The following is a 16,365-nucleotide window of genomic DNA, read 5'->3' as shown; positions in this document are numbered from 1 at the left end:
ATATTTATACCCGGCGTTTGCAGTTGCAGTCACGTAACGACCGCGATGCAAAATGCATAGGAAGTGCAGGTATCAAATGAGAAGAAACTTGCTAGAATGGTGCACAACTCTCGTTCGCGTAAAATGTTTGATTCCGAAGATGTTCAAATCCTATCGCGAAGATTACACTTTGCTAAAATGGGTAGGAAACGGAAATCGAAAAATTGGAACATAATCGAGGTCGCTTTGGTGGAAGGACTGGTTATTTCTAAGATTACTCCGCACACGTTTCATCTTCGCTTTTAAGATCTTCCATTTTTCTAGTCGTGTTATTATTCTTTCGCAGCACCGCGTTAAACATGGATTAGGATAGTTCTTCATTTATTTATTGTCGAAATATTTGTGCCATGTTTACAGAGTATTGACATTGAATAAAGTCATGGAACAAAGGATTAAAAAAATATGTCGAAAAAATTTTGTCGATAATGCAAAAGAGTGGATTAACTACGAAAGAGGAAATATTGATGGTTTAAAAGGTTATGAAAAAAATATATAAAAAATACAAAGTTATACTACAATTAACATCGATGACTGAGCTCCCTATTTTTCAATATTATTTTACAGTTTTTATCTTATTTTCAATTTTTTTCATACATATTTTAAATTCCAAAAATGATTCTACTATTGATTTCATCATTGAAACATAATCGTTGCGTTGGTGGGAGGACTGAATATCTTTTATCCCTTTAAAAATCTACCATCTTTCTATTCCTTTTATCGTTCTTTCGTAGCAGGATGTTGAACATGGATTAGGATAGTGATTTTTAATTTGTCTTTATAAAACAACAGTGTTATCATGATCGTACAACATCAATACAAGGAAGAAGATTAACGATCAACAAGCAGATATTTTTCATTTAGAAGGATTGTAATTAAAATCAATGATCGAATTCCTCTTTTTTTCAACATTCTTTTACAATTTGTATTTTACTTTTAATTCTTTCCATACATATTTCAAGCTCCGCGAATAATTTTATCGCGAGACTCTCAACATTTACAAGATTACAAATTTCAACGATTTAATTTTTCACTTCTTTCAATATTGAATCGAGGCCACGAGATATTAATATTTACAAAATCCTATTACCCTGGCGGAACGTTACGTATCGATGTTACATATATCGTCACTTCGCAAAGTTGTATTACACGTGATTCGCAATAATCGTTATTACATTCCAGTGAAACACGAAATCGCTTGGTCTTCGCATATTTCAAATATGGATCCTCGTTTAATTTTGCTTTATGTAACAGAACAGATCTGCCAGCGAGATGATCGAATTTCAGCTTAATGGGTTAACGGAAACTCGCGTAATCGTTGGGTAAACCGCACGGAACAATTAGTAAGTACTTATTATTCTAATAACTTTTCTATAGTTTTGGTCTTTACAATCACGGACTATGTTTTAGAGACTAGAATATTCAAGCAAATCAGATAGAACGATCTATCGATCGGCTTCGACGACGCGTGGTCCTTGAAAAACCAATTGAATCACTTGTCTGTTTCTGCATGTGAATATGAAAATCATTAACCATAACTGCACAACGCTCCCAGATAGTAGTAGTGCTCCGCAGCTGAAAACAGGACAACATAAATTCATTGGAGAAATACTAAACCGAAGAGGAATCTAAATAGAAATATAAATCTAAATAGAAATACTAACATTCTTCTTCTTATCATGGTAAATCGTTTGCAAAGATTTTTCACGTGTTTATCATTTATTGAATACAAGAGATTTCTATGTCTCGAATGTATTAATATTACTCGTGACCGATGTTATAGGTTGTACCAAAAGTTTCTTTCGTTTTATAAGGAAACAATAGATGCACAACATTTTTTGTCTTATATTATTTTATTGAATTACGTATGATCCATTTTGTTTTATTGGAACAAGAGTCTATAGTTGTCTACAATAGTCTCTTGTTCTTATAGAATAAAATGGATCGTACATTTAATAGATTAATTCAATAAATTCGATAAAATAACTTTTCGTGCAACCTAATATTTCACGCGTTCTTTGATCAACAAATTTTAATCGCTTTATGCAATTCGGTGTTAATTTTATCTTTTATCTAATGTTCGCGTCGCAAGAGGATAAGAATGTTTTATCCAATAATTACAAATTTGTTGTTTTAGTAAAGGTAAATGTCTCCGACGTATTTACATAGCTTTCTTCATGCAAGGGTTGACATTACTACGTGGCTTTAAAGTCGCTACGTATTAACAGACTGCGAATGTTTATGCATTTCTGGGCAATTCAACGATGCAAAAATCTACGAAATGCATGTAACGTTAAAAAATGTATGAAATATCCAACGCGGTGTTTATTATAATATTCAGTAGAGAAATGAAATCTTTTTTAAATACGTCCGTAGAAATATAAATATGCGTAAAGGTCCGCACAGTACACAACCACATAGTGTCACTATGATCTACTAACTGTGATCTAAATACACAACTACATAGTTTGAGTATGATTAAGACCTCTGCAAGATTAACGCTAAATTAATTACTATTAAAAATAGTCGTTTCTTTCGTTCTGAAATTAATCGCGATAACTGGACAGTAATTATTACGTGAAACTCACAACAAAGGCCAGCGTATCGATTTGAATAAAGCATCCCGTAATTGCCACAGGCAGGCTGGCCCGATTGATACGGTTCAAAGCCGATCACGTTCCCGCTGCAATGTAAAATAAAACGTTAGAAGAAAAACGGTTATGACTGGTCGCCTGAAGCTTCTTCAAATTGTCATAAATTGTTTACAAAGTGCTATTAGAGTTGTACAGACCTACGGAGAATTATAGAAAGTTACAGTTACGGAGACTTACAGAGAATTATTAGGATCGTGAGATTTATTAGAGTCATTAGTTAGGAAGAGCCGTTATATAGAAGCGAGTTGAAGAAGATAGTTTTCCATAAGCTACTCGAACTCGAGGCATAGAAGTGTAAACTTTGAGTTTTGAGAAGAAATATTCAGATATCGATGGTTCACTGTACAAATGTTCTATGTCCACCTTTTCTCAAATTTGCTGTTTCTGTATGCAACAAATTCTGTTCTTCACTGTCTCTTTAAGTAGCTGTATAAGAATCACATTTATACCTAAGTTGATGATGAAGTTGTCAAATACAATACTTTCGTTTATTGTATTTAGTGTACTATACTGTATTGTACTGTACTGTACTGTACTATAAGTGTACTATCTGTATAGAAATATCTTCAGGAACTATTTTCTGATCTATATTTGTCACTTTATGTTCCTACAAGGGATCAATGTACAATTGGCAACCAGTGCTATATAATCGAATTCATTGAAACGTTTGTTTATTTCTTTTACTTGTTTATTTGCTTTTCTCGATAATCCTGAAGATGGACATAGGATATTTGTATTATCATACAGTTTTAACTATTTCTCCTCCTTTCAATCTTTTCGTTTTTGTTGAACTCTCAAAAAAAAAAAAAAAAAAGAAAAAATTCAGAAGACTGAAAAGATTCGCTCGTACGTCAATCGAGGAAATCTGAAGCATTTTAGGAATGTATTAAAGGTTTTTTCTAAAAATTCAATCGAACCACAGATTCCAGAAAATTGCGTATTCGAGGAGGCCTTTTCACAGTGGAAAAAGGCGGTACAGGCGCGTTCAATTTGTTGACAGTAATAAGCTACCGATCGACGGGAAATACTCGAGAAGCAAGGAAATTTATGGTAGGATTGAATACGCGTGGCGTTTCGTTTGCAAGCCTCCGACTATTTCCTCGAGGAATATCGGGACCAACCCCGATTTTCGTTCCTTTCTCATACTCTCAATTCGATTAAAAATTAACCCATAACAAATACGATCTCTGTCGATTGATATCTTTTTCCACCAGAGGGAAATAAATAATTTTCCATCGATATATTCCAATCTTTATCCAATGTTTTTAGAGCGAAACATTTCCAAATTAGATCGATATAGGGAATAATCTTTTTTGCACTGGATCTTTTTAATTAATAAAATTTAATATTCTTTAATAATTTTAATATTTTTATCCAAAAGAATTATTAATACTCTTCTCCTTCGTTTCTGTTATTAGATTAAATCATCTTAATGTGGCTGGCTGAGAATCATTGTGGTAAAAGTCAATTGATTGCTATTTTTCATAGAATAGTGCTCTATACACAGGGTGGTTGGTAACTGGTGGTACAAGCGGAAAGGGGGTGATTCTACGCGAAAAAAGAAGTCGAAAATATAGAATAACAATTTTTCGTTCGAGGCTTTGTTTTCGAGAAAATCGACTTTGAATTTTCGCTCGGTACGCGTGCACTTTATCGCGTCTCGTTATAACGGATCTTACTGTAGATCGTTGTCTCGATAGAAAAATTAAAAAAAAAATTTTTATTCTATATTTTCGACTTCTTTTTTCGCGTAGAATCACCCCCTTTTCGCTTGTGCCACCAGTCACCAACCACCCTGTATAACGTATAAAAATGTACGTATAAAATATAGTGCTCGATATTATATTTAAAAATAATTATATAAAATAGCGTTCGTTTGTTATTGTAACTGATTAAAGTATGAAGTTACTGAAATGATACTCGTGACGATTGAAATTCGTATAAAGACCGTCTTGCTGAAAATCTTCACCGGACAAGCTAGATTTTAATGAGAACCAGCTTCGACAAAGGTTATTTCTCCAGTAGAACCAATCAATTTTCACTCGACGATAATTCAGGGCATAGATTGTTGTTTATGATACTGCTGCCATCTGTCGTAATTCTTGCTTCTACTGTCGGAATACATTGCTACATAAAAATCGAATATTGGAGAAGGATTGGTTTTGTTATTGATCGATAACAATTGAAGCGGCGAGAATAGGCCGAATCAGATCTCGAATTTCGAAAGAGTTTTCTTTCTGGGTCTTCCTTGTTGAAAATTTGCGCTCAAATATCGAATGAAAGCGATTGGCCAAAGGAAATAGGGGAAACAGAATTCTCACCTGGGCCCATAGTTACAGACGTAGTTCTTGGTGTAGCCCCGGGCAGGATCGTAATAGAAGGAGTAGCCACAGCCCACCAGATATGTGTCACCCCAGACAAGCTGCAAGTAATTTAAAACCTGCTTCATCCCTTTACATACTCGAGATTTTTTGCCTAAGGTCTAAGGTCTCCTAGAATCTTTTTCACGAATTTCTCGAATGCTTTCCCTTGATGCTTCCTATTACCTTGCTGGCGCTACAGGTTCTTTCAAATTTTTAAATTATCATGCTAGACAATCTTTTGTTTGTGTGATCACGTTTTATTCCTTCATTTATCTACTTTGTTGTCTGTGAGTTAGGTTAGAGTAGTATCTCACTTGTGCTACAGGTTCTTTCAGTTTTTGGAATATTATACCAGACAAGCTTTTGTTTCATCTTTCTGCGATTACATTTTATTCGTTTATTTATCTTGTTCTATGTTTATTTAATTCGTGAATCAGATTAGTGCGTTATTGGTGCTACAGGTGCTTTCATTTGTTCCATCTAATAGTTGTCCCATTTTGAACGTAATGGTTTGGGGTTTAAATAAAATTTAGAATTTTCAGAAAATCATCATTGGGTTATTCTAATCTTTTTACGATCTTCTGGGCAATGCCAGAGCTTGAGAAACTGAAGTTAATGACATCTAATTTTGGATAGAAAATTCCAATATTTCAAGGCATCTTCCATTACAACCGAGCCATCGGCCACTTAAAATATCTTAAGAACTTTCCCCGTTGACGTTAGATTCTCTCAGAAATTTCATTTCCATTTAACGTACCATAGCTATAGTGTACTATAGTGGTCTCCCATAATAGTTTCCTGGGACTCACTTTTGCTCGATGAAATCACAGTATAGTGACCTACTATAATGGTTTCAAGGGATCGGATAGGACATCTAAGAGCGGCAAGGACAACTAACCTGAGTGTAATGGCCGGTGGCATCGCTATAGCCTGTTTGATAGTGATGTACCTCGTCGAACCAGCCGTTGATCATCTGGCGCCAGTTTGGCTGGTCGTCGTACGGTCCCGGGGGCCTCGTTGTCCATGCTCGAGCCATATTTTGCCCCACAGAGAACCTGCCTGCAGATCGATCGTCGTTAATCATGATCGATAGTCTGTTTCACTGTGGACCGACAGAGGATCGTACTCTCTGTCGGCTGATTTCTTGTTTCACTAATTTATCGATTGTTCTAAGTTGCGTGGATCATCGCTGTTCAGGCCACGTCAATAATGTCGTGAAAGGGAAAGAGAATCTCTTTTGGATCTGCCGATTTCGATCTGAATTTGTGTTACGAAGAAGGTACACGAAAAGTCTAACATTTATAAGGGGGCCCATTGATCGTAAAAGTTAGGCGAATCGAAATACGCAAGAACATATACAATATGTGTTTGCATGTATGTTCTTTAGAAGTTTAAGCGCCTGAGGATATTTCCTATTTTTAATAAAACTTTGGTTTTTTATCGAGTCAAGTATTAGGTTGAACTATCTTTAATCTTTTCCAATCTTAAAGCAAATGTCACAGTACCTGTCTTAAGATCTTTTGATCTATGATCTTAGAAGATTTTATGGTTATTATATAACAAGAAGTTACCGAGTTGTCATACTGCTTGTCATTTCTCGTTTAAATAAATCAAGAGTTCATATTCGAATAAGCGGATTCAATCGGTTGGAATTCAATCAACCGGTCACTAATTAAAATTTATTTTTGATAAATGAAATTCGCATAAAGGGATCTCTATTATAGCTTTATCAGATGCTTCGAATTATTAAGTGTGCTGTTGATCAATTGTGATCACGTGACTTGTCTCATGCGGATGCCCTTTTCATGCAAACGCTGCACAGCACAGCGTTGATCTACAGAGTGACTCAAAAGTAGCGTCCTGCTAGTTAAAGCGGTTACAAGTAGTTGTAGATCTACTTACGAACATTCCTGAGATCGTCGTGGATCTCAGCGCACCGATTCGTCCACCTTTGCGCCATGGCAGCCAATTCGTCGTCCCAGATCTGAAAAGAGTCCCTATCTCCTAGTAACAAATTTCCAAATCGAACTCTCGTAAAATCGTTTAAGAAAGCAATTGATTACTAGGCAGCGGATATTTATGCAAATTCGTATTTTTATGAATGTAACTGGAGAAGCAGGACCCGAGCACTGATTTGTTTCACTCGCCAAATATCACAAGGGGTACTACACTTTGGATATTTTATATATTTTAATATATTACGTGTATTCTGCGCATTCTTGCATTAAAATTCTCATAAATGAATAAAAATCTGTAGTTGATCTATCGTAGATTATGTACAGATAGTAGTTCTTTGCAAGAAGATAAAAAAGCGGGGTTAGGTTGGGGTTAGATTTGAAGGTTAAGTTCGAATAGTTTTATTTCTTACCATTTCTCTCATATTGGCAGCACTGGGCTGTCCATTGATCTGGCCCAGAGCCACTAGTTGTCTCAAGCGATTATGCTCGTCTAAGATAGTCTGTTTCTCCTCGCAAGATAGATCTGTGGATCCTAGAAATAAATCCATAAGCAATCAAGTAGATCCACTACACGCACCAATCTACGTATCGCTGTAAAATAGTGACAAACTATTTCTAAAGAGATTGCAACTGGTTTTTGTTTTACATTTGAGTGAGATGGTCCGTAAGGCCCCACCGAAAACTGAATCTTTTAACTTAATCTTATTAGCTTGAAGGAATCTCTAATCCTGTAAGCATTTTCCGTTTATGGATCAACGGATTATGGATTTCACGGAAAAAGCAGATTTTTCCCATGAACAGTGTCACCCACGAGCTACGTTGGTAGGAGGCTTCCTCCTCCTATCTTCCCCCAGAATTGGAAACTTATAATTTGCTCCGCAGTTTCCATTTTTGTATTTTCCTGTAGCAACAGGTACTAACTGAATTACGAACTCGATTGTTCTGGACATTAGTTAAGACTGGTAAGTTCTCCTACCCTCTGGGCAGTCTACAGATGATCTAACGCTAATAGAATCTTTGGAGAATAGTTAGAGATTGTACAGAATGATTCAAAGCAACGTTCAAACGATAATATGAACATTCTCTGGTAGATTCTAATTAAGAATTCGAACTTTCAACACTTCGATTGATCGTTTTAGTGTTCTTTTCAACACGTACAGGATGTTTCAAACGTTTTGTGCAATTATTCAAACGTAACGTTAATGTAAGGGATTCTATCGCCTTGTTGAAACTTGTCTTTTTTTTTCCCGCTCAGTCTTTCGTCCATTTTCTTGGCCAGCTGGATTAGCCAACGTGCCGGAAAACTTCCCAGGAATCTGCTTTAACGACGTTCCCTCTGTCTTTCGACAGACAACTTTCCTGCTACCGTATTCTTTCGCCTAATAACTTTTAGCTCCTCTACGAAGACGAGGAATGCAAATTTCTATCCCGCTGGGACGCGAATCGGCAATCGAATTTTCTTCTTGCAGCTCTGGACAATTTTTACTCACTTTCTCGCCTTACTTTCTCGTTTTACCGATTAGTATCAGGTTATTCAAAAAGTATATCTAGCGTTGTACAGATATTTATGCAAATTTCTATCTTTTAAAATATAATTTAGAAACTAGAACCTGGATAAAAAATTTGGTTTATCCATTAAACATGGCGAAGGGTACCGTACTTTGGTTATTTTGTACAGGGTGATCCCTAATTCATGATGCAAATGGGGTCAAGGAGATTCTATGGAAAAATCGAGAATAATAAAATTACGTTGAAGGCTTCATTTTTTTGGGCGAAAATCGAGCTTGAAAATTTGTGAAGTATTCGTGAATTTGATCAATAGCCGGTCGGACAGGAATAGACAGAAATCGACAGAGGTTATGTTACATTGGAAAATAAGTCGAGAACGAAGTATAAAATTTCATTGTTTAAGGGCAGAAATAGATTTGAATATATCTTAGTCAAGAAATTTATTAAATAAATTAAATAAATTTTCAAATTCGAATTTCTCGAAAATAAAATCTAAGATAAAGACATTATATTCTACGTATTCGACTTATTTTCACGCGTAGAATAACCTTCTATCGATCTGAATAACCTCCCCTCTAACTGGGAATCGAGCAAATTTACGCATACTTCGGAAATTTTCAAATTCGATTTTTTTCAAAAACTACGCCTGCCACGCAATTTTGTTATTATCGAGTTTCGTCTTATTCCGCAGCCACGGCCCCATTTGTACCACGAATTAATGCGGACCATCCTGCATTCTTTGCATCTTCGGCACGTTCTGCTCGTCTTTGTATAAAGCTTGGAATTTTCATTAACGTTATAGTTATTAAATTATAGTAGTACTCGACATACCATAGAATGGGTCGAACGTAAATGTAGCGTTTCGCTATCTCGCGTATTGGAATTTGAAATGAAAATATTCGTAGGCGGAATGAGAAGCTGGCAAAATCCGAAATATCGTAATTCGCCGGTGATGCGTGAAACGAGAGTTCAGCACGAGTCGTTCGTTTTGAATAACAATTCGCCGAGCATCTTGGCGTTTATTGCACGCGCGCGCCCACAAATTTACGGATTTCCCGTAATTAACCGGCAACTGCTTTAATTCGCAAATGTAATCGAATCTCGTGGCTGCTCGCACGGCTGAATACGGTATTTTTACCGTCGAATCGATGTTCGCCGTTCTATCGAAATGTAATAGATTCCAATTTTCTCCCCGTAAATAATGTACGAGCTGAATTATTCATGAAGCTAGGTCGGCGCACAGCTGGACGAAAACCGGAGCAATAAAGTTACTTTGCTTCTTCTGTCCCTCTTTTTCCACCTTTATCTCTCCCTTGTCTGTTTAATTACGGCGAATTTGTTCGATACTTCCGGCGATAAAAACAACGGGACTTTACATGAATTTTCTTTAACGTTTCAATTCGTTCCCCTCCTCCTTTTCGTTCTCTTTTTTTAAATACACCTATCCGCCGTGCAAAAGGTTACTCTTACGACACGGATTCGCTGTAACATGGTTGGGGAATTGGGGGATATCCCCGTACAAAACGGCACGTAATGAGAATTTTTAAGTACAGTCCACTTGTCGTGCTTTGTGTCTTTCATTCGAGTAAGCGCGTGTGCTGTCTCTGATTTTGCCATTCATCACATTTGATCACATTGATGACATTTTGGAACGTACGAAATCTTCGAGTATCGAATTTTTCAATGCGTTTTTAGTTCGTGATTTATCAGGATTTGTCGACTCATGGAAGTGCGAATAGTTTAGAACAAAGGAAAATGAACTTACACGCTACGTTCGAAATGAGCAGTCCAATTGTTATTGATTGTTTTAATAAACATATTTCTCTTAGTTATGAAAACGAAATGGTTTGTTTTTGTTAACTTTTGGAAGCTATTTCTTGTGCTAATTCTTTGTTTCGTATAATACGAATATATTTTAAATGACACCGTGTAATTTTGAATAGATAGTTGTTTCTACTTTCATGTTATTTCGTACTTATTTTTAATTATTTTAGGATCAGTAAAAACAACGGAATTTAAATTTCGATGTGACCTGAACTAAAGAATTAATGTTTCATAGATACCTACGTCTATCGTTATCCGAAAATGAGATTGCGAAATTAATTCTATATCTGGCACGTGTTTTTCTATTTGTTAACTGTCGCGTCGCTCATTTCGATTGCATTTCGAAACTGTGCCGTCGATTTTCCCGCCATTTTCACCCAGCAAATATTCGGCTAATTTCGCCTCTTAATGGACACGTTTCCTTTTTTACGACGAGTCATATATTCTCGGCTTTGCCGTAACGACCTGAAATTATTGAAATTTCGAATAGTGGCACGTTCGCTGTACAACATCGGGTTACCACGGAAATTAAAATAATTTTCTTTGTTTCCATTTCCTCCAATTTTCCGCGTTTTCGTCGTTGGAGAGCATCAAAGTTACTAGAAAACGAAAAGAACAAAGAAACAGTACGCAACGATAGATATATATATGTCATATGATATCACATAACATATTCATATAATATAATTATATTATATAATATATATTTAATGATATATTTATACCAATGAAAGTTTTCCATCCGGGAGTTAATATCTATAAACGATTAATTGTTTCATAATCTTCAGTCATTTTGTCACTAAAAATTGATTTCCTTTGTCGTTCTATTTAATATTTGATTGACATTTAATTAGAATACCCACGTCACACGATCAGAGCTATAGAAACGACGAGGCTCGAGTATTATTACGTAAAATCGGTAGAAATAAAAAACGATCTAGCGCGACGGCGGATCAGTTGGCAGCACTGGGCGCGGGTTGGTTTCTTTTTGCAGCGGAAATGAGCAGGGCTTGGCTGGTACGTAACGATTCGACCGACACCTGCTAACTCCATTCTCTTGTCGTAGCGCCTGGTTAAATGGATTTCGTGGGAATGGACTTGCCAGCTTGTTAAATAAATAGTCCCTGGCTGCTGGCCTCCATTCAAAGTTTCCCAGTTATTTTCATTCCTTCAAGGGAAGGCCTGCCCGATCACTCGACCGTCTCAGTCGATAATTACTCTTGCAATACCGATTCTCCCCGCGACTTTGTTGCCTTTTCCCTCCAATTTTAAATCTTCGTTACTAGAAGAACGATTGTTTAAACCTAAATTCCCTCTTTCTCTCTACATTTTTTACAGCTTTCCCGTCGCATTTGCCATAAGTACATTTCTACCTTAAGAACTATAGCGCCTTATTAGAAATTTGGATGCCTGAGAGCGGACAAATTTGGTACTTTTTCATTATCCTTCATTTTTCTCTAGATAAATAAATATCCCTATGACAAATATAACGTTCGTTTCATCGTTATTTCGTGTATTTTCTCTCGAACCTTTCTTTCCTACCAACCAAAGCCTTTCTCAACTTTGTCACTTTTTGACACCCCTCCTTTCTCTTTCCCCTAGACAAATATCCCCACGACCGAAATAATATTCTTCTCTTCGCTTTCTCTCCTTTTCCTCTTTTCTATCGAATTTTTCTTGGCAAATAAAATCGTTCTCATTTTGCAGCTTTTTAATCGAAACAATAGAGGCTGCGGGGCAGCGTCCCGACCGGACCGGAAACGAGCCGTTGGAATTGAGGGCAAGGGAAGGAAAAGAGCACGGCGCATCTCCGCGAAATTTCGAATTCGGTGCACAGTTTCCCGATGCTCGTTCTCAATGGGAATATTCACGAGCGGAACGAGATACGCGATCGTTGAACGAACTTGACTAATTGCCGACTGGAAACTGTTATTCAACGGAGACCGAGCGGTGCGCCTGACGCACCGCACGAACAAAGGAACTTGCTTTTTCCGCGGTAATTGGAGGATCCCTGCTTTGAGAACATTTAAAATGCCCAAGGTGCGGAACAATTACGCGGCCAGAGGAAAAAAAGAAGAGACGTTGAAAAATGGAAAAGAGGTCGAAGAAACGAACTTATCGGTTCTCGTCGAATGGTATCGTTATCTACCAGAACCAATCGGAAATTAATTCGGTCGTTTAACTGTCCAGTATCGTAAATATACATGCTCTGTCCATAAATCACCGGACAATTACTCATTTCTAACAAAATGGTTGTTAGAACGATGCAACGTAAATACAATTTGCCGGCGTCGTGCAGTTGTTTCATTTTGTGAGATGTATAGCCACTCTACGATAATATCCGAACATTGAATTAGATACGTACACGTATACGATAATAATAATTATTATAATATAATAATAATAATTTACGAACGGTACTCTACACCAATTTCGATGACCTTGAAATACACGGTCAGGGACACGATTCTGAATAACTTTTCCCTATACGCGTTATCGTCGCTTGACCTTAGTTTTCGAGGTATAGCAAAAATATTTCATTGACCGTTACCAATATAATAAAAAATTGTTAGTATGGCGAAAGTTACCAAAATTCATAGTGTATGAATTTTAAACTTTCTTTCGTCCGTTACTGTATATAGCAAATTATCAAAACTATATTAGAGAAATTATATCGATGATTATATTAAATTGAACAATAAAGTAACTTGTTCTCTGTTGATCTGTTCAAAGTAATCGAGGCACGGTTCACCGAGGCAACGCAAGACCACCACGTGTCCATCGTCACAGGACAAAAATTGGTGCAATTTGGATGGCACGTTCTACCCCATCTACCATACTCTCCTGATTTTGCACGCTCAGATCATCGCTTATTTCGCTCGTTAGAAAAATACTTCAACAATGAGAACTTGCCTTCTTTGGAAGATTGCAAAAACGAATTGGTACGTTTCTTTTCCTCGCAAGACTAAGCAATTCTACGCCGATGGAATAACGAAGTTCGCCACAATAATGGCGAAAAGTCATGGAAAAGAACGATGCGTACGTTGGTTGGAAACGATACACGTAAAGGAAAAATCGCACGCTTCAGTTTGGCCGTATAAACGGAACGAACATTCCCGAATCAACAATTGCAGATAAATGAAAAATAAAATCGTATTGAAAACCTAGATGAAGCGTTAAAAATGCAGCGTGTAGTTGCATTTCATGACCGGAGCTTGAAATGACTTAATTATAGCTGAACGACAGTTAAGGATACTTAAAAGTTGCTTATGCCTAGTCACGTTCTTATCGCGCTTGCTGAAGAGCGTTAGACGAACTGGAAATCACGGTACACGGTTCCGTGGCGATTATTCAAATCGTGCTTCTCGACGAGATGAATCACCTGCACTAGAAATCCACGTGCCACGAACAAAGCGTTAAAACTGTGGAACAGAGGCAAGTGCAAAGATCGAACCAACGCTTTCCGGAGCGAATTCTTCGACCCTTACGCAAACCTCTGTGGTTAAACGAGCGTAGAGTGAAGAAATTATTTCGTGACCACTGGGACGTTGATTGTTCCAGATTTTTTCTCTAACGATAGAATGGCTAATTCTTTTCTATAGAAGATTTTGGAATTTTGTGGTCTTTTATGTTAATTCTCATTGCTCTCGGCTACCAAAGATTCGTTGCTTCTTTTATTTCGTATTTTTCTGATTTTTCTCACACAATTAATTATCAATCGTTAAATTAATACGATTAATTTTGAAAATTTCATTAATTTGCACTTTGTCTAATTTTTGACTGCAAGCTCTCTAATTTCTAATTTCTTCAATGGGCCATTCATTGATTTAGAGTTTTCCACCTTCTGATTTCGTATTAATTTTTCTTATTTACAATTTTTGTTAATTCGTCAATCTCGAATTTCTTTTATTACTTCCGTGCCGAGTTTCTAATTTTCCTAATCTCATTTTCTAATGCTCAATTTCTATAACCCTCTAACTTTTCTAATCTCCTAATCCTTTATGCCTGATTTTCAATTTCCCTAATTTTACATATCCTAATTTCCAATTGCTCTGATTTCCATTTTACTTAATCACATATGTCCCAATTTCTTCAGTTTCCCATTTCCTCGTGTCAAGTTTCCAATTTTCCCTTTCCTGAACTTTTAATTTTCATTTTCCCTGACATTCCATACCCCAATTTCCAATTACTCTTAATTCCACATTACGCAACTATATATGCTACAATTTCCCATTTTCTCGCGTCAATGTTTCTAGTTTTTTTCGATTTCTAATCCTCATTCTCCCTGACTTTCCACGTGCCAATTTCCAATTACTCTGATTTCCACATCGCCTAATTACATACATACGCTCCAATTCCCAAATTTTCATAATTCCATTTTTAACATAACATGCAATAAAATCTTTACCAATTCACTACCGCTAATAAAATCTGAATTATAATCACTTACTCATCATAGTTTTTCCGGAGCACGATGGCCACAGATTGTTGGCGGAGGCCACGGAGACCACGGTCAAGATCAACGTCAGTTGCCTGGCATTTCTATCGAGCATCATCTTCTTCAATTGTTAACTCGCGTCCGGCAGCAGGCGATTCGGATTTTCCCGCGTTGCACAACGAAAATTGATGCGTAAGTCGATAAAATACGTATGGTTGGCTTAAATACGTGAACATAGGTCAATCGAACTATAAAATCGGCCGATTGACCGGTGAGAACCGGTCGTCGGAAGCAGACGGACTAATAGCTTAGCACAGTCGTGCGACTGCCTTTATATTCACCTGTCTCATGGCTTGGACCGTGTAATTGTTCGCGCTACCAGTTTACATGGTGGGGACCGGTTGCATAGGTCAGGGTGACTGGTTTCAAGGCCATCGAGGGAGCAGCTTTTTGTTTAACAGATCGGCGGAAGATTAACAATATCCTGACAATTTTTAGTCGTAGAGAATTAAATATCAGTTAAGCGGGTATTAGAAAGGTAGGATCAAAGCCAGTCAGATTTCGATTCCATTCGACTTAAGGTCAATGTCAGGTTTAACCATGCTACGCGATCATCGAATTTTTACCTTTCAATTCGGCTTTCATTTTAGCAAACGAAAAAGATTCGCAATGTTTTAAGACGATACTTCATCGCGCAATTGAAACGAGGAAGGATACGTACCGATAAGAATGTTGCCATATTTTCTTCAAACTTGAGATACTTTTTAACGCTGGAAAAATAAAATTCAGCCGGAAATGGCAAGATCCAGAGAACAGGATTAGCAATTGGATCTATGTGTACTTCTAGATCCGAGTCTACGTTAGGTTCTACGAGAGTTAGGTCTAGGTGTAGGTCTACGTCTAGTTCAGTTTATAGCTCTCAGCTTCACGAACCGATATGGCAGCTATAAACAATTATTCACCACTCGCTCTCAGCACATTTATGAGTCTATGTATGATCATTGAATAAGCGCTCGAAACTTACGCTTGCGTCCAATGCTATCTTCATGCGTGGACTTACAATTAGAGATAAGGATGAAAAACAGTAACGACAAAATGCTCTTTGCCATTCAAGTTCAGCCGTACCATTCAGAATTATCGGATTTTCCCTCTCACGAGTCTGCGGTTCAGCACACGTGATTTAACACACACTCGGACAAATCGCGATGTTCTCGAGCAATGAATTTTAAAAATGTAATCTCCTCGTCTCGATCGTAGAATAATTTCACGTGTAATCGATGCATTTTCTTAGTCGACCGAGATTCAAGTTAGATTTCATCCAGGCTGCAGTTAGACCAAAAAGTAGAAGCTTGAGATAGGTTTGGATTAGATTTGAGTTATGCACGAGCTGTAGACTTCAGTTAGCTTTGGGTGACGCTTTAGTCAAATCAGGATTTTGGTCACGTTTTTATTAAATCTGACTTGGGCAAGGATTATATCACTGTCAGGTGTGATCCAGGATTCGATTATACCTGAGTTACGTCAGGATTTGGGTTATGTTTATATCAGCTCCGAACTGGTCAAACGTCGCTATTAAAACGGCC

The 16,365-nt window shown here is 37.1% G+C and overlaps 1 protein-coding gene across 1 annotated transcript; it reads right to left on the bottom strand.

Moving 5' to 3' along the window:
• Nucleotides 1–947: 947 nt before the first annotated feature.
• LOC117217183 (venom allergen 5.02-like) lies at nt 948–15,116 on the bottom strand. The gene is made up of 7 exons (XM_033464589.1): nt 14,795–15,116; nt 7,422–7,543; nt 6,956–7,037; nt 5,952–6,112; nt 5,012–5,112; nt 2,625–2,719; nt 948–1,611 (listed from the first exon to the last, which is right to left on the bottom strand). Exons 1-7 carry the CDS (start codon nt 14,898–14,900, stop codon nt 1,565–1,567), a joined length of 714 nt encoding a protein of 237 aa, XP_033320480.1. The 5' UTR covers nt 14,901–15,116; the 3' UTR covers nt 948–1,564.
• Nucleotides 15,117–16,365: the final 1,249 nt, after the last annotated feature.

This window comes from Bombus bifarius, unplaced genomic scaffold (assembly GCF_011952205.1).
Source record: "Bombus bifarius isolate JDL3187 unplaced genomic scaffold, Bbif_JDL3187 scf7180000007974, whole genome shotgun sequence".
Taxonomy (NCBI): Eukaryota; Metazoa; Arthropoda; class Insecta; order Hymenoptera; family Apidae; genus Bombus; species Bombus bifarius.
The sequence above is the reverse complement of the archived record's forward strand: the minus strand, read 5'-3'. Positions and strand labels throughout refer to the sequence as shown.

Coding starts and splice junctions, on each gene's coding strand:
- LOC117217183 (XM_033464589.1), bottom strand. CDS start 14,900: ATGATGCTCGATAGAAATGCCAGGCAACTGACGTTGATCTTGACCGTG. Junction 2,720..5,011: donor GTCTGTAACTATGGGCCCAG/GTGAGAATTCTG, acceptor TTTACATTGCAG/CGGGAACGTGATCGGCTTTG. Junction 1,612..2,624: donor TCGATACGCTGGCCTTTGTT/GTGAGTTTCACG, acceptor TCCTGTTTTCAG/CTGCGGAGCACTACTACTAT.